Source organism: Scatophagus argus, chromosome 3, assembly GCF_020382885.2.
Source record: "Scatophagus argus isolate fScaArg1 chromosome 3, fScaArg1.pri, whole genome shotgun sequence".
Lineage (NCBI taxonomy): Eukaryota > Metazoa > Chordata > Actinopteri > Scatophagidae > Scatophagus > Scatophagus argus.
Genome location: NC_058495.1, coordinates 7,613,578 through 7,631,943, shown reverse-complemented (window position 1 = coordinate 7,631,943; position 18,366 = coordinate 7,613,578). Strand labels below are relative to the sequence as shown.

At 39.6% G+C, this 18,366-nt stretch overlaps 1 protein-coding gene across 1 annotated transcript in view; it reads left to right on the top strand.

The window, feature by feature from the left end:
• LOC124056079 (cadherin-22) overlaps positions 1 to 18,366 on the top strand; it is a 71,626-nt gene that overhangs the window by 50,419 nt on the left and 2,841 nt on the right. The window contains exons 9-11 of the mRNA XM_046383177.1: positions 10,117 to 10,234; positions 14,037 to 14,186; positions 14,471 to 14,572. Of these exons, the coding sequence (XP_046239133.1) occupies positions 10,117 to 10,234; positions 14,037 to 14,186; positions 14,471 to 14,572 (370 nt within the window). The remainder of the gene's footprint in view (positions 1 to 10,116; positions 10,235 to 14,036; positions 14,187 to 14,470; positions 14,573 to 18,366) is intronic.

The following is an 18,366-nucleotide window of genomic DNA, read 5'->3' as shown; positions in this document are numbered from 1 at the left end:
CTTTGCTCACCTCATCTGACATCTATGAAAAAGAAATCCAAAGTAGGAAGGGGTTATTTCCTTCTTTGTTCAGTATCTAGCCTGTTTCACCCTCATTATAGACCTGCTACAATGGCAGAATTAATTAGAGCAAACACAACACCCATTATTTTTCAGCTGAATCAACTGTCACATCACTTGGCTCAAGATTCAAAACTTTTTACTGAACAGTGGTCTTTTATTTCCAGATCGCTACTGCAAGTCAGCTAAAACCCACTGGTGATGCATATGAGTATCACTTGACTGATAGCAGGACCTGACGACTAATTATATGTAAACCACCATTTGTTGTATCCCTTAATCATTCATTTGAGCTGTCTTTGTCCTTACGAGAGAGAGAGAGAGAGTTTTGTTATTTGTTGATGTGTGACTTGTTCTCTCTGTATGAACACAGGTCAGTAAAATCATGTGTTTTTGTTATTTCATTGTGGGCACCAACAAAGAAAGGTATTTGCAGTAACACTGTGTTGATTCACTTCCTGTCTGAGGACAAAGAACCTCACCTCTCATAGCCATCACCTCCTCCCTCCCTCCCTGTCTGTCTGTCTGTCTGTCCATCTGTCCATTAGAGCTGGATGTGCTTCCTCTTTCTGTCGACCTCAAATTATATGACAAATGCAATCATACATGCCTGTCCCTGCCTGTATGTATACAGTATATATATATATATGTGTGAATGCATGCACACACCCACACACCTGCAGATGACATTCAGCCTTCACTGCCACATTTTTAATGTGTCAGATGAACCCTGGTTTACCAAGCTAATGAGGAGTTTTCCTTTGTCTCCTGCTGAGTGCTGTGTTATCACCCAGTCTCGTTCATGGAGTGTCAGCTCCCTGGCTCAGGTCTAACTTTTTGGTGGAACCACAGCAGAAATCAGATTAACCTAAGCCTTTTAACTGTGGTTGGGTTTGATCCCATTTGAGAGTTGGCAACACAATCTATTTTGTTTGTGTTTAGAGGGAGAATGCATATGGAGGGAGGGAGGGAGGAAGGGTTGGCTGTTAAAGTAAATAAAAAAAAATAATAAAATGGGTGACACAGACTAAGCAGCTTTTGCTTTGAAACACAGTTCAAGCCAGGGCCGTGACACAAAATGTTAAATAGCATCTCACCTTTTATTTTTGGAGCCTTCTGGGGCTCTTATGCAGCACGATGTTTAAAGGTGGAAGAAGAAAACAGAATAAGTGCCTTCACAGTAAGATTGAACGAGAGAGACAGGAATGCAAGGAAAAAGCCAAAAGCCAAACAATAAAAACAGACTTGCACTTCTATCATACTATCATGTAAAACACATGTGCATGCCAAAAATAAATACATCCTGAATCCCGTTTTTAGAGTATCAGTTATAGGTTCGTCTGCACAGATCACATTTCTATCCACCTCTTTTTATGTGAAGTTTGGATCTGGTTTCTTTTCATGCCTCCATTGTCAGAGGCATGTTTTTTTTGGCTGTCTGTCTTTCCCATTCTCATGAATGTGATATCTCAGGAACATCTTGAGGAACTTTTTTCAAATTTGGCACAGGGTGAACTTAGTGGTCACTGTGACTTCATAAAACATGTGGCCACAAATCAGGAATTCATATGTTAATTATGTCATAATGTTTTCTGTCCCTTTTTCAACACTATAACTCAGGAACAGGGCTCGAAAGGGCACGTGATTCACAGTGCATTGTGTGCTGCGGCCGTCATTCTTGCAAAAGTTTTTTGTTTACATCACTTCATGTTAGATACGGTGCTGCGAGAGAGGGAGACACACCATTAAAAAAATGGACCATTCAAAAGAGAAAGGCAATGGACCATAGTGAGACAAGCTGGACTCGGTACATCGAAAAAATTAGTGAAATTGGTGGAATCGATCTATATGAGCACGTGCAGTAATATTTATCTGGGTTTGCACATTGTGTTTTCATTTGTTACCTCATTTGCAGTGTTTTTTTTTATCTGTTTGCACACGGTCTTTTGCTGTTGTCACCTTATTTGCACTGTTACTGGAACTTTGACATTATTGCTTGAGTAAATGGTATGGTCTCACAGAGGACTTCTTATGGCTCAGTTAAAGTATTTGGAATATAGTTTCATATATTGCCACTGAACTACAATAATTATTATCACCATCAGGCGTAGTTTGATTAACTTTCTTTATAAAGTGTAGGCCTGGTGTTTGTCACCATATGAGCCAGTAACAGGAGAGGAGATTTTCCTGCGCCTGACATATCAATGACACGTTGAGGAAAAATAGAAATAAGCATAGGAAGATTAACAGCCATTCATTTAATTTTCAGAAAACACCACCAATACCAGTCTGAAAATGCCATGAACACACCAACATGTGTCAGGTGATTGCGTTGAAAGTGATGTTTGGTCGTCTCACAGCGCTATCCAGGCTGTTCGGCGTCTCTTTGTTAGCTCACAGATCCAAGGTCCTTGGCTTTGCTTCCACATTGGAAATGAGAGAAATCTGACTCCATCTTTAATTTGTAGCTTCTGTGCTGCAACATTTAAAGCATTGTAGTCCATCACAAGCTCATTGCTTTTACTGAAGCTGAGCTTCTGGTGATCGTCTTTGCACCATTTGTCAAAGATCTCAGAATACAAATTCTACTTGGACTTATTCGTGTTATAAGAATGTACAGGATTTGGCTGAAAAGCTCTGTGACTTATTAGGAATGGCTGCATAAAGCAAAGTGTGCGGGCGGTGGCGTCCTACTGCTTTTTGCCATGGGTCTCAAACTGTCTTTAGCTGCCCCTGTTTGCACTGCAGACTTGATTCTGAACTATGCTTCTGAGGATCCTCGCTGACATAATGTATTCCCTAGCTCTATAACCCTAACCCTAATAGCTAACCCAACCCTTACCCTAACCTTACCATAGTATAAAAATTAAGTGTACCGTTGACCCTATGGCTAAGGTGTTAATACTCAAACTGCATTTACAGTGAGAACTGACCCTATGTTGCTTTCCCAAATGTATCTTCACTTCCAAGACAAAATAGGAAAAGTGTGACGATTTCAAATTTGCGTTGTGAAAACTCAAGGATTATATGGCCTTGAACAGATCTAGCATGACATAAGATTTGCGAGTCTTGCGAGAGTCTTCATATTTTACTCTTAATATAACTTGAACAAAAAATTAGAAAATTTGTTAAAAACTGTTGTTTAACTTAAACACAGTCAAGACTTGCAGCAGTCTCAAAGGAAAAGTGTTATCATATCACATATCATATACTTTCAGTCATTGCAAATTAATCTAGATAACAAAACCAACAGTGGAGCAATTTAGTGCCATATACTGTGTCTCTGTGCTCTATTGGATCTGACAAAAATAATACCGATCCAACTTTATTGATGTTATTGAAATAATAGCTCACATAATTTAAATCTTCTCTTGATTTTTACCATTCTGGATGGGTGTCCTGATTTGCCCAACACCTGAAGACAATCTTATCCTCTGAGCCCATTCCTCGCCCACCTCGTGGTATTTATCTGACTGAATACGGAGGGACAGATATCATATAGTGCCATGTGTGCAGAAAAAGGCTGGGTGGAAAGCCAAATACTAAGTACGGCCCGAGGTAACAGTGACTTGTCAGCTCTGCTGTGTCTCACAGTTGGCTGAGTGGGTCATTGCGACGGATCGCCTCAGTTTGGCCATGGCCCCGTCAACCTCCAACCCCTAGGAAAGTAAGTTTGAAACAGCTAAATGTTAAGCCTGGACACACATCACACATGAATGCAACATTTACTCACCTCATGCACATACAGACAAGATACTAAAACAAACACGCACAGGCAGACATTAGATATGCAGTAGAAGTGAGTAAAACAAGAAGCAAACAAACACAGATGACATACTCACAGTATTTCATGAGTAGACTGAGTGAGTCATTTGTTCTGCTCTCCAGATGCCTCTTCCTTTTGTCTCTCAAATGGTACTATTGAATCATACAAACCAGCCAACAACAGAGACTGGGACATTTACTGTTTCCAGCAATATATTTTGAATTGACCCTGTTTACATCAGTCGTTACAGCATAAACATAAAAGTTCCATCATAAAATTAAAACAAGTTTAGCAAGAAACTATCTGATGGTTAAGTTCAGAATTTTTTTTTCTTTTATTCATACCATTTGTTGCATTTTGCAACATATGTGACCAGATGAAGACCAAAAAATGTAATCATTGCTCATTTTAAGCAAACAGCAAACGCTGGAGTTTGGTCTTCAATACCACAAAAGGTACAGGATCATATTGTTATATAGATTCTTTCAGTTGATGCATATACAGATGATTCAACTGGAGAGGCTAGCTGTATGCTAATGATGGAAATTATCACACAAACTGTGAAGTACGTGATTGCCGATGAAGAGATTCATCAAGTACTGTATGTATTGTAGCTACTGTAATACATCAATTTGATTATCCAAAATATAAACACATAGTACTTTCTTGAAAAATAATAACTTTTACTCTTATTTTCTACTCTTATGCTCTCTTTTAGTACTTTTCTTTTGCTATAAAATAAAGTTAAAAATAAAATAAAAAGTCATTTTGGTTCCCCGAAATTGAAAGTGCAGAGCAATTTCTGAGACATTTTAATGCTCCAGTGGACACCAGGAGGATTATTTTTATCCACAAAAATAATGGATGTGTTTGAAAACATAACTCTAACCCTCACACTGCATTCCAGGCTTCAGAAACGAACCTATTTTAAGCTGTTGTGTGTTTTTTTATTGTATTTATGTTTATTTATTCATACCCCCTCCCCCCCATTGTGGTTGATATCTGCTGTGAATGAGACTGCTGCCTCCCTCTCACAACCTTGACCTTTCAGACACTTCTAGTGTAAATAGGAGGTACTTTTGGGAAAGTCTCCCCTTCTAGCTTTCCAGAAATGCAAGAGATTTAAGGGGGTCAGGAAAGGGGACTGCTAGATAGAAATCTAATTAGGTGATTGTGCTTTAGGGAGCTTCACTAGCTGTTCAATAAACTCCCACGCACTTGCTGTCCTCCTCTCTCATTTCCCTTCTCTCGCTTCACTCCGTCTGTCTCTCTCCCTCAGCAGTTTGCACTCACCTAGAGATGCTGTCTGAGAGTCCCCCCTGCTGAGGGCACAGACACGGGATGCAGATCATGACTTACTTAATACATCTTCACAGCTGTTCTTATTTTTTTGTCAAAGAGATAATAGTTTCATCCTTGGGCTGATAATAAAGCTTTTGCTGTCTTCTCTTTGCGTATTATTCTTTTACCTTCACACTGAAATAAACCTGAAGGAGTTTCAAAGATTGATGAAAAGATAAGATCAGTCAGTTTGAACTGAAAGGATTTGGGGCAGGGGCGGCACGGTGGTGCAGTGGTTAGCACTGTCGCCTCATAGCAAGAGGGTTCCAGGTTCGAATCCCGGTCTGGGCCCTTCTATGTGGAGTTTGCATGTTCTCCCTGTGCCTGCGTGGGTTTTCTCCGGGTACTCTGGCTTCCTCCCACAATACCAAAAACATGCACATTAGGTTAATTGGTTACTCTAAATTGCCCCTAGGTGTGAGTGTGAGAGTGTGTGGTTGTTTGTCTTTGTGTGTTGGCCCTGCGATTGGCTGGCGACCAGTCCAGGGTGTACCCCGTGTACCCCGCCTCTCGCCCGTAGTCAGCTGGGATAGGCTCCAACCCCCCGCGACCCTGACGGATAAGCAGTATAGAAAATGGATGGATGGATTTGGGGCAGCTACAGTGAGGGGGTTTAAAGGTGAGAACAAACGTAAACGAAGTTGGATGCAATTCAAAGCAGCTGACTTCTACAAAGAGCTGGCATGTTTCTCTGAATGGAAAGGTTGTTAGTCCATTTATAGTTTATTTAGCCTGTGCCTTCCTGCTATTGCTCCTCTGTAACATATACACTCTTTAAACATTTTAAAATCTGATTCCATTTGCTTCTATTAATTTAAAGAGCTTTCTCACCATCCAGCAAACTAATATCAAACATAATGATCCAGTTTCAAATCTCAAATCTTGTTTGTCTACTTTAGATACTCAACTTAAAACTGCATTGGTCAGTAATTAATGTGAGTTTGTCAAGCATTAGTGTGTCAGACTTTGCAATCCTGTCACACATTTAAAACAACTGTGCATTAGCACCTTGTGCTTGTTGCATAGCCAAAACATGAAGTAGTGGGATGTTCATCTAACCCTGATCATGATGGGAAAAACATACTGGCCATGTTTTTTGATATAGCACCCACTTCTGCTATGTCAAAGAGGACAGAGGATAGAGGCAGTCAAGCAGCATTAGTCAGTATGTTTTAGTCCAGGAAGCAAATTAACTAAAACTGCATCTATTCTGGGTCACTGCTGCACCTCAAAGCTGGGAAAATTACTTTTTTTTCTCTCACTTGTTTAATCAACTTTATAGGAATACAGGTAGTCATTTCTGGTTCATTCCCAACTGTTTCTTTGTGTTTCTTGAGTGCAGAGTCTGCAGCGTGCAGAGAAGAAGCGTGTGATTTACCCTGAAATCAAGCCGTAGCATTTTGTAATTACAAAGTAAGCCATATTATCCCAGAAAGCCTCTCTGAGCTGTGGGTATGACTAAGCCTGTTCTGTGTCTATGATGCAATGTCAATGCTGAGGAGCTTATTGTGAAGGTACAATTGTGGCCCGGAAGTGTGTTCGGCAGTAGCTTAGTCACAGTAATGCATGGCCATAGCTCAGGCTCATAATTCAGAGCTGTGTGCTTTGCTAAATGAGTGAAAATACATACATACAGACAGGCATCGTGAGCCTAACAATCACACTAAAGCAGATGTCTTTATGTGCAACCAAGGTGGGGAGTACATCTACAGTATTATTGTTTGGATAATCAATTTGCAGGTGGATGATAAATGATGGACACATTTTTCTGGAAAGGGCAAGAATGAGAGGGAGATACTTTAGAAGATAAATGCAAAGGACAAGGAATCAGAGGAAAAGGAAATCATAGTGATGAATAGAGAGAGCAGGCTGAAGAGGCAGAGAGGTGGAGGAGAAACAATAGGCAGAAGGAGGGTCCAGTCCAGTAAACAACGCCTTGTTTAACAATTTGTAAGCATCCTTTATAAGTAACTGCTACTGTAACAGCTGAATAATGGCTTGATGTATTTCTGTTGGTCTTATCTGATGCCACAAGCTTTTGTGAGACCAGAAAAAGGAATTACAGCCATCGAACATCCGACTTTAATCACTGTGAGGAATGTCTCACTTGATAGTCGTTCTGGGGGTTGTTTGTCATGTGCGTCTCTGCTGACTTCTAGCAGTAATCTCTGAGCAGTGTGTGAAACAGAGGTAGGGAACAATTGTTGGGAGAGTCTGTTAGCAAAAAGGAAATTAGTTGCATTTCCTGGATTTCCATTTTATGAAATGTTTTTTTCTTTTCCATTTTGCAATGGAAGAATCTCTCTTCTGACTCTACATGCGACTCACAGAAGACTCTTTGTCAGTCAAGGTGATTATGCAGGAATGAAGAATTGTTTGTATTCAGAGAGAATGAATTTTGCCAAGTAAGTCATTTGTGTGGAGTAAGAGTAGGCAAGTGAGAACATCTGACTATATGTGCAGTGGGATTAATGCTGTATGAGACTGGAGAGGGATGAACTGTTGCTAAAGGAATAGCCTATCTAAGCTATCAATGACTAAAACTGATAACAAATAAGCAAAACTGAGCTTTCAGAGGAATACTTTCATGTAAACCAGGATAAAAACAAAGATTGTGTTCTGATAGAATGACTTTGTGTCTCTTGCATTCTGTGATAGACACAACAGCAGCAGAAGCAGCATCAAATGCACATACATATTTGTAATTTCCCAGTTATGGGACTAATAAAGGATTATCTTATCTTATATTTGTTAAAATGTTCACTATATACATGTTTCAGTCCTGTGTTTTGCTGTCATTTGTTAAGTTGTAAAGCTTTTCTTCACAGTTCAAAATTGGCTTTAAAGACTTTAAAGTTCAACATTCTGGGCAACGCTTGCTTTTTGGCAGACAGTTAGAAGAGAAAAATCAATATCACTCTCTTAACTGTCTGTTTGATATAAGCCTGGAAACAGGTGGAAACAGCTTGTTTGGCTCTGTCCAACAGAACTAGCTTATTAGAACCTCAAAAGCTCATTAATTACTTTTATATTTAGTGTGTTAAATCCGTGCAAAAAAATATGACATGTTAAAATGACAATTCTCCATCTACGCTGGTTGCCTGGCAACTTCTCAGAGCCAAAAAATTATCCAGTCCATAAAAGAACTGTTTTTCTTTTATACACTTTTATACTGATCCAAAATATGTAGATATAAAGTGTTAATTAGAGAGCATTAGAGATGCTAGTAAACATAAAAAAATATCAAAGTTCATCTCAAAGTATAAGTTGATTTATTATTTTTGATAGAATTACAGACCAGCTTTATGAAATTTGTTTTACTTCATACTGTGTCAGGGTTCTTTGTGTCGTGTAGTTCCAAATATTGTAATGACTGACTTAGAAGGAGAGGAAGAAGGAGTCCCAACCAAATAAATATTATAAGCATTATAATATAGAAGCTTCATATTTTTACAGCAGCAAATAGCACTCACACACATAGAATTTATTACCATAGTGCTTTAGGTGTGCAGCATCAGCTCTTTCAACAGTAGCTGTGGAAAAATCACGAATTTCCCAAGAGTGCTCTGCAAAGAATAGATTTGTTATTTAAACTAAAAACTATGCCTTTTAGGCAAAATATTGAGCTCTTGGTAAAATATTCTGAGGCAAAATGTAAATGTATTTTGCTCACACATAGAATAGAAATAGATTAGAACTCTTGTCCGCTCAAGGCAAGCATATGCCATTCAAAGCAGTATCTGACTGACAGACTGATTCTTGAGTATTGCAGAGTAGAGTATTGGATGTCATATTTTCGGTAATATTACTATGAAACGTAAACAGTTGGACTGGATAATTATGACAGTTCCAAGGCACTTATACCAAGAAGGTGCAAGTTTAGCTTCAAATTCTGCCTGAAGGCTTACACTTCTTAGGCAAAACATCCATTAGCTTGGCTCCTCGTGCTGCTCTTCTGGTCTTCTCTCTGCCATTACCATTATTTTGGAGAATTTTGGCATTTAAGCTACTATTAATAAACATTTTTAGACTCTGTGTTTTTACTGCACCACGTCTGTATCTTCTATGCTGCGTTTTATTCATCAACATTGCAGAGTGCAAAGTTTTTCTTTTTTTTTTTGTGTGTGGTGCAGTAAATAAAAGTGAAGGAAATCACAATAATAAGAAATACGTGAACTTGTACGTAGCGTGTTGGCAAAGGAGGAAACAGGGCAGACGGATGTGATGCGAAAATATCATTTATCAGCATGTGGTTTGACACTGGCTGCAGATTAACTGGATGAGAGGAGGATGAATTGTCACAGAGAGGCCTGTATTAAAGTGAAAGGATCTCCAGGGGCTGTTTGATGTCTGTTCAGCTCACAGTGAAGCCTATCTCACCTTATTGTGCCCACAGAGTTCTCAAAATTGGATCACAGCTGAGTTTTATCTTCCAGTGTGGATCACTATTATTGCATTAGATATGAGGACTACACCCTTGCTGAGTCTCTGTGTCTTTCTTCCTGTTCCTCTGCACATTTGCATTTTGACTTTGCTCTTCTCAGAGCAAATATGGCAGCCTCACAGAATGTCTCTGTCCTTTTCTGTTCAAAAAAGCTTTTCAGTCAGGCACTTTATGATAGTTTTGCATTTCTAACATTAAGACATTTTTTTTTATTTCTGTGTCAACTTTCTGAAGAAAGAAGTTTTTATCTCTTTGTGACTGTAGCCCCTTTGAACTGCACTTTCATGGGAAGCCTTCTGAGTCTGTTGCATCCAAGTATATTCGCTCCACCTTACCTCACTCCCTCCCTGATGAAAGAGGCATTTGAAATGTAAAGTGTAAAGTGCTTTTCATACTCGTTTTCTTGTTCCTATTGAGTGGATCTGAGTGGAAAATCTAACCTCTGTTTCTCCTTTTTCTTTGGCTTTTATTTCCTTTTTTGCTTTGGTTGTTTCTCTTTCCTTAGCTAATTCACACCATTAGTGTGGTGGATAGAGACGAGCCACAATCTGGACATCGCTTCTACTTCACCCTGGCCCCAGAAGCCTCCAGCAATCGACACTTCACTCTGTGGGATGTCAAAGGTGAGAGAGCAACAATCTTAAATTGGGTTCAGGGGTTAAGATGCAAATTTGAGTGACTGTGCTGGTAGCGTTACCAGTGTAATTTAATTTTTAGGGTACAATAGTACAAGCTGGAGTCTTTAGGACTGGTTGTTGTATCTTGTGTGAGTGGGTATGTGGATTTATGCACAGGCAAAGCAAAAATATGCTTGTCTGACAAATGTTCAAGACAACATAGACCAAGATAAACATCATAAAGATGGAACAGTTTAAAATACGCATATGACTGGCAGTGTGAAATGCTTGAGAACATTCTACAAATGTAGACTTTAAGGCAATTTTAAGCTTGCAGCTCCAAAAATGGTAAAAAATACTCACTAATAACTTAATTTCTTAGTTACCTCATTTAGAATTCAGGTGGTTGACTTTTAAAAAAATGACACTTCGTGGATTGCATCAAATGATTTTGATAATGGCAGGGAACTGTTCAAAGGAAATGCAAAAGAGTTTATTTTTTCTTAGACTTAGCATTCACCTGATAATCATGCAGAATGTTCCTTTTATTTATTATTTTTGGATAAACACCACCTGTTCTGGCAATCAGCAGAGTAATATTAGCAGACAGTATTATATGGCACTGCATGACACTCTGTACAAATCGCACTAAATAAATTTTGAACGGTTTGTCTGAATAAGTTTGCTGGGCTGTATAACTTGCGCCGCTAAGCTGAGCATTGCTTCCCACAGTAACAGGATTTTAGATGAATGTCTTTTTCTTTGAAATATATTCCCGGTTTGGACACTTTGTTTAACACAGAATTTTTGGATTCCCCTTAATTACAGTGTCAGCAGCTTACAAAATATTCTCTGTCAACATGAAAATTGCATTTTGCGCAAACACAACATTTACACAAATCTGCACTATGTAAGGTGACATTAAAATCACAAAGTAATAACTTTGCTTTGTCAGGAAGATACGGTTTTTCCCCTGCATGTCTGTGTTTATGCAAACGTTCTTGCAGATACCTCATTTAGAGATGTGTACCTAAGTGATTGTGACATCTGGCTAAATCAAGATTGATCTGACACCAGGAAAATGTCAGGGGAGCAGCCCGAGCAAAGGAAATGTCACCATGCCAAGGCAGCGAGGTCTGCTGCAGACCCACTCACATGCTCATGTATCAGTGTATACACCATGCACACACATACTGAACATACTGCATGTGCATAGATGGGCAAAAAGAAGTATGACACAAGTGTCCATCTCTGCTATGCTCTTTTTTTTTTTTTTTTTACCTCTTTGCGATTGTGTGTGTAGATGTGCATGTAGGTGAAATATTGAAATGGTGTGTATTTTGGTGATTCGGTAGAATCATTCATCATTAACATTCATACTTAGAAGTAAATGTTACACCAGCCACCCAAGTACATTTTACGTATTCACAAACACAAGGACTGTTGCAGAGCCTGTATCGTATCTTTTGGTGAAAGACAAACAAAACCCCACGCAGACTTTTTATCCTCCCACCCCTCTTTTTTCCACTCTGGTGTCTCATTTCATGGACACATTTGTCAACCTGTCAGTTTCAATCTGTCACTTCTTCTTTTCCCCATCATGGCCTCACATTGTGTTCTGTCGCCAAGCCCCGACACACAGTGATAAAAAGTTTTTTTTTTCTTTCTTTTAAACCCATGTTGCTAATCTCTTTTAAGACGTTGCTGGCAGTTTATAGAGCAAAACCTCATCTTAACCAAATAGTTCCAGCTTTGCATTTACATGACAAGCTGCCATCATTTTACCCTTAACTGTCCTACATCATGCTTAAAAACAAATGCGGTAGAATGTAACTGAAGGAAAAGCGGAAATTCACATTTCTGTGGATTATTTTTACTTGTGTCATTCAAAGCTTTTGTACATTTTTTTTTGTTTATTTTTGTTTTATTTTTATTCATTTTTTCGTGGTATAGTCGGTCCATATTGCACATGTCTTTCTGCGGGACACATTTATAAAGCATGCATGGCAAAGCGCAAGAGGAGGAGTCTTGCTTTGCAGTACAACAATCACAGTGTTACACAGTACAAGTCCTTGAGCTGTGATGTAGGATTTCTGTTTTTTGCTTTGGCTATGGTGGCTGTATTTTTTTCTATGTCTGTGAATGAATAAAATAACTTTTTTTAGCAGTTCAAGTTCAGGTTCAAGAAATCACAAAAGAAACACAGCTGTTTTTCAAATGGCTCACCTATGTTCTTTCCAGGAGTCAACACTGCTTTCACCTTAACCATGACCATGACTGTCCCCTCACCTTGAACAAGTAGTTCTTATTAGTCATGCCAGCAGTGTGGTTCCGGTGGCAGCAGTGTTACACTATTGGTTAGTCTGCCCTTTTGGTTGAAATATCCCAAAAGCAATTGGATATTGGACATGAAAATGTGCACAGATATCCATGGTCCACAGATGCAAATTATTTTGTTGACCCCATGATTTTTCATACAGTGATACCAATAAATTTACTTTCACTTGGCCCAAGAAATTGTTTCATGAAAAAATACCTGCAAAACGAGTGACATTCCCATCAGCCTCAGCTGTATTTATTGCAGTGCTAATTAGTACAGCCTCACAGAGCTGCTGGCATTGCTGTAGATGCTCAGTCTTCTTTTAGCTGTGACCGTGTCAAACAATGCCAGCCTCCCAATAGCGCATCCAATATTCTCTAAGTTGTAAAAGGCAAAGACAAAGACATTTTGTTGGATAGCTTAAACTTTAGTCTTGAGAAAAAAAGGTGGATGTGGGAGGCTGTCCCGATCCAACTTGCCACCTTTTTAACTTTATTAATTTTGGTTCAGAACTACACAATATTGCCTCACTCTCTATGTGTTAACATGATTTGGAGAGAATTTTTATTCTACAACAGACAGCTGTGGAAGAGAGTGCTGTGTAAAAGTCAAAAGGACAAACTCAGGGGCGTAACGTTTGTGTACATAAACAGTAATATGAAGATTGTTCTACATGTGCCAGAGAAGCTCTAGGGTGACATGGATAAGGGTGATATATGTTGTGGGAGATGGATTGCTCGGTATCCTCTGTGTAAGTCTACCCACATAGCTTCTCCGACTCTATTTGTCAAAGCCTCCTCCTATATTCTGTGCAACATTTATCTATGTCTCCGGGAGAGCGCTCATATGTACACCGGTGAAGTTTAATTTCTAACGGTGGCTTTCTCTCTCTCTCTCTCTCTCTCTCTCTCTCTTGCTTTCATTTTTTCTTTTGTTTGCTATTAAAAAAAAACCAAAAACACACATAATAAATGTTAATAGCATAAAAGCAGTTTACCTCCATACAGGAATGATTCAACCCCAAGTTAAACTTGACAATCCTGGCACCTTTTGTCTGGAGACCTTGAACTATGCATTAGTGTATGTCAGATAATTTAATCACTATGTATAACAAGGGTGGTTCTTTTTTTTTTTCTTTTTTGTTACTGCTTGATCTTACTTTGAATCAAATGGCAAGCATCTTACATCATCAAATGTTAACTCTTGAAACTGATATTTGTCTTCAGTAATGCCTTATAGGCCTGCATGATGAATGCTCTCTTTTTTTCTACTTCTTCGATCAGTGCTGTCTTGAGGTCAAAGGAGGAAAAACAAGTAGAGTAATGAAGTACACACTGGATGGAATTTCATCAATTCTTTTACAGCTTGATAAATGGCTGAGTGGACAAAGAGGTTTTGTTCTGCAAATTTTTAATCACTCGTGTAATTCTCTGCTTTACCTTGTCTCTGTGACTTCCAACTCCTGATGCACTGACACCACCCACTCAGACAACACTGCTGGCATCCGGACCCAACGGTCAGGCTTCAACCGCCATGAGCAGAATGTGTACTTCCTGCCTATCCTGGTGGTTGACAGTGGGCCTCCTTCCCTCAGCTCCACTGGCACTCTGACCATTCATGTCTGTGGCTGTGACACAGGTGAGAGCTATGCACCATTACTAACATTATCATCACTGTCACCTTCTGTATGAGCAGCAGAAGTGTGAAAAGGTCATCCGTATGCCATTGTTTTGGTCAGTAAACATTTTTTATCATTCATATCAATTCATATTAAGATTTCAGCGTGATGAAAATATAGCATATGCATTATAAAAACACAAAATTTCCTGTGATAAAACAATGCTCAACCTTTGCCCACTGAACTAACTCATAATTTGCTTTGAATCTGTACATTTAATACTATTTTTCATTGTTTAACACAGAGGGAGCCATCCAGTCCTGCAATGCCACAGCCTATGTAATGAGTGCTGCTCTCAGCCCTGGGGCCCTTATAGCACTATTGGTCTGTATGCTCATCCTCATAGGTAAGCAGATGGATGTACTCATGTATGTATGTATGGATGTAGGAGGAGATAAATGGATGGATGTATGATGATGGATGGCGAGAAGGATGGAAAAGCACAATTCATTAGTATTGCTTTTCTGGGGTCATTGCTAAGTTCAACTACTCCAGCAGGACCACCAGCAGCATTACCCTCAATGGAGGGATGTACTAGTAAAAAGGCAAGACTGAGGGCTACACCTAAAGACATGGCTCCATGGCTTTAGCTCGTGAAATCATGCAACCAAGCATGTATCTTTTAATGGATTGACCACTTTTAGAAGTTATCTATATTTCATGAGTGAAATTGCAAATGCAGTGGCGGAAAAACTAAGATGAAAGACATGAAAAACGAGATCAATTTTTCATCTTTGTTTCATTCAGCGACTTTCCTGTCAGACATTTTGTTGCTGCTTCAGTGAGGAGAGAGCTTTTGTTTAAACAGTAGCACAGAAGATGCCAGGGTTTATGAATCATATCAAGCCACTCTGATCCTTAGAACAGAGACGGAGATGGAATGAATGGGAGTGAAGTGGAGGAGCAGCAAACAGGTAAAAGAGCTGTCTCAGCACTTGTATACCCCTAGAACAGCAGACTTTAAATAGACAAGGCTTTCCAGACATTTTCTGATTTTTATACAGACACACATGCACACACTAGCATACACATGCATGCACACACTCACCCTCTCAGAGACCGAAGAGATTCAGTATTGTCATATCTGAAAATTTTATGAGCGAGCTGTCCCCCCACACCACCCCCCCCCCACACCCCACCCCCCGGGGTACATCTTAGCATCCCACTCCTCAGTGACAGAAAGAAACAACATCGCTATCACAGTGTTTTGTCTCCCCCACTCATGCCTGTACATGTTTTACATTATGCAGGCAGTGAATGATGGATGATGATGACACCAGACAGCTCTAACTGTAACTAACAATGCTATATATTTTCTTTTAAGAGCTTTTCTAATGAGAGTTGTTAAAAATCTGCCTCCATTAACCAAACCATCTACTGCAGTGAACTTCAAAAGCAGGGCATCATTTATTCATCATGGTTTTAAAAGCCTCAACAAAAATGTTATGTACAAATCTGAGGCAACCTCTGCTGACTATAAAAACTGTGTTAGCCTGTGTATCTTGGTTTTGGTGTTCTGGGCTAGATGACATCCCCTCAAAGGCCTGAGCTTCAAACAGTTCTCTGGCCTTTAAACTTGTGGAAAGCTGGGCTCCATGTAGAAAAAAATATATGCGGTAAGACCTTTTTTTTTTCATTGCAGCCGTCATCATTTGGCTGTATTATAAAGAGCAACGGGCATATGCTAAACACTGTGTGTTATTTTGATGTTAATCAATTATGTTTCCACTAATGAAAAGATGCAGTGTTGATGCCTATAGTGTTACTATAATCAGTGTAAAGTCACTTTGAGTGACTGATCCTGGTTGGTAGAAAATGGACTGAACAGGCCTCATCAAATCATTGAAGAATGGGCTAAGCTGGAGTGGCTGGCTTCTGCCAGTCATCATGTGGACAGTAAAATCTCATGGCTGCAGGGTGTGGGATCGGGCGGATGAGCTATGTTTTCACAACTATCATATGGTGTGAATAACAGACAGAAGCAAGTTAGCAGCAGATTTATCGACATTGCCCTACACCGCTCCTGTTCCTGCTTTATTTACCATGCAAGCACACACACACAGATTTAGTGTGTGTCTGCTCATACATGCTAAGCATATATCCACGTGCTCAGACAGATCATATCTCACCTGTTAACTGCATTGGAATCTGTTCTCTCCATGCACCATTACTGTGTGCAGCTTGTCTTCTCTCTCTCTCTCTCTCTCTCTCTCTCTCTCTCTCTCTCTCTCTCACACACACACACACACACACACACACACACACACACATCTAACCAGCCAGCCAGCACTCACTCTCTCCAGAGGCTGGACCACCTCTATTACATCAATTGTTGCATGATGAGAAAAATGAAAACAAATTTCTGCCTAATTACCTTACAAACAAACAGTCCCTCCATCAGCTCATTTATAGGCCTGATGTGATGAATCCATTCCACTGCATCGCAGCATCTGCAAGCATCCATTCCAATTACCTCCCATCTGCTTGTGATGAACTCCTGGGTGGGGGCAACCAGCGCAGCCCAAGGGTAAATTAACCGTCTTGTCAAGAAGGCTTATTGCAACATCTGTACACGTGAGGATCATCTTTGTATGTATAGGACACAGCTATGCACAGGTACATATGCTTCCTACAAAGGTAAATGCCATACATGGTATATTAACATTGCCTGAGGTATGCTAATAGGTTTTCATTATGTTATGGTTTCAAACATCTATGTACCTAAAAGGCAGTCATACTGACATGTTATCAGTGAGGAACGGTTTGTCAGAGGTGAGGTTATCTGTCTTTGCTTCAGACTGATCTATGTGCTGCCACTGGTCCTTCAGTGCTATTTACTGAAAAGGCAGCTGAGATGCACGTATGAGGGAGTTCATAAAGTCAAGTTTTCAACCACCTATTACGCTTCTCATTGGTGTGAATTTAGAGTAATTGTCTTAGCTCTTGTTTAGTATGCATGGCAGTGTGAGCGGCAGTTTACCACAAACCATGACTGTTTCCTCAGCCCCGTGGCAATTAATTCGCCTCATTCACGGAGGAAAAAAATAAATACAATGGTTACAGACACTGCTTTCCCCAGTGGCACCCAGGAAACAATGTAAGACGAGAACTAATGTACATTATCAGTCAGAGATAATGCATAAAAATTCCCAATGAAGATCAGCAAGGCTCTTTAGGCTGGCACTGCTCTTTAGGCAAGGAACACACAGGGTGTTTTCACACCGCAAGTTATTTTCAAGCCATTTATACCAAATGAAGATGATTACCAGGAACAGCAACAAGTCATTTAGACAGATTGCTTGAAAACATTTTTTTTCCACTTTGCTCAGGAAATAAAGAGTAGCAGCTGACAGAGATGAAAGCAGAAAGCAAAGATAGAACGTGATGATTGCTGACACTGAAGGTCACTTTGAAAGAGTTCATTTGTTCATAGGCTTTTTCCATGTACATGAATATGTGTGATTTAACATGTGTGAATTTCCTGTACACAGCACATCTTGACATTGATCTAGTTTGACTCAAACATTTTAGGCATATTTCATTTTCACAGTGTACAGAAGGGTGTTCGGGTGGGTTCAAAGCATCAAGCAACTGATGCTGTCCCAGACAGCACATGCCCCATTATAAGTGATGGTCTTTTTATCTCCATGGGCTTGTAGGCATTAGTTTTAGGCAGTCTGTTCTAGAAGATGCATGGTGCCTACTGGTTAACGATCTATGTAAATGTCCCTTCACTGCCATCCCTTCAGAGTTGCTCCTCATTGTCCCTGCTATAAAGAAGATAAAGGGTTTCTGTCCACTGTTACTGTTGTAAGACAGGCTATAGCTGACTGGCCACAGCAACACATCAAAACTCAGTAACAAACATTTACAACTTCTCATCTGAATGCTATCTTTGTAAATAGCAGAAAGTCACGGCTGGACTTTTATCACAAATAATTATTTCTCAGCATGACAGTTTCTAAAAGGCCACTCAAAACACATGCCAACTTACCTGTTACTAATTTAGATGATTTTGGAAGAATCACATTTACTTTGATCAGTCGTCCATTATAGAGAAGGAAACAAATGGGCCGATCCACTATAGTGATTGTGAATTCACTGAATACAACAGATTAAAAGGGCTGTCATCATAAAAGC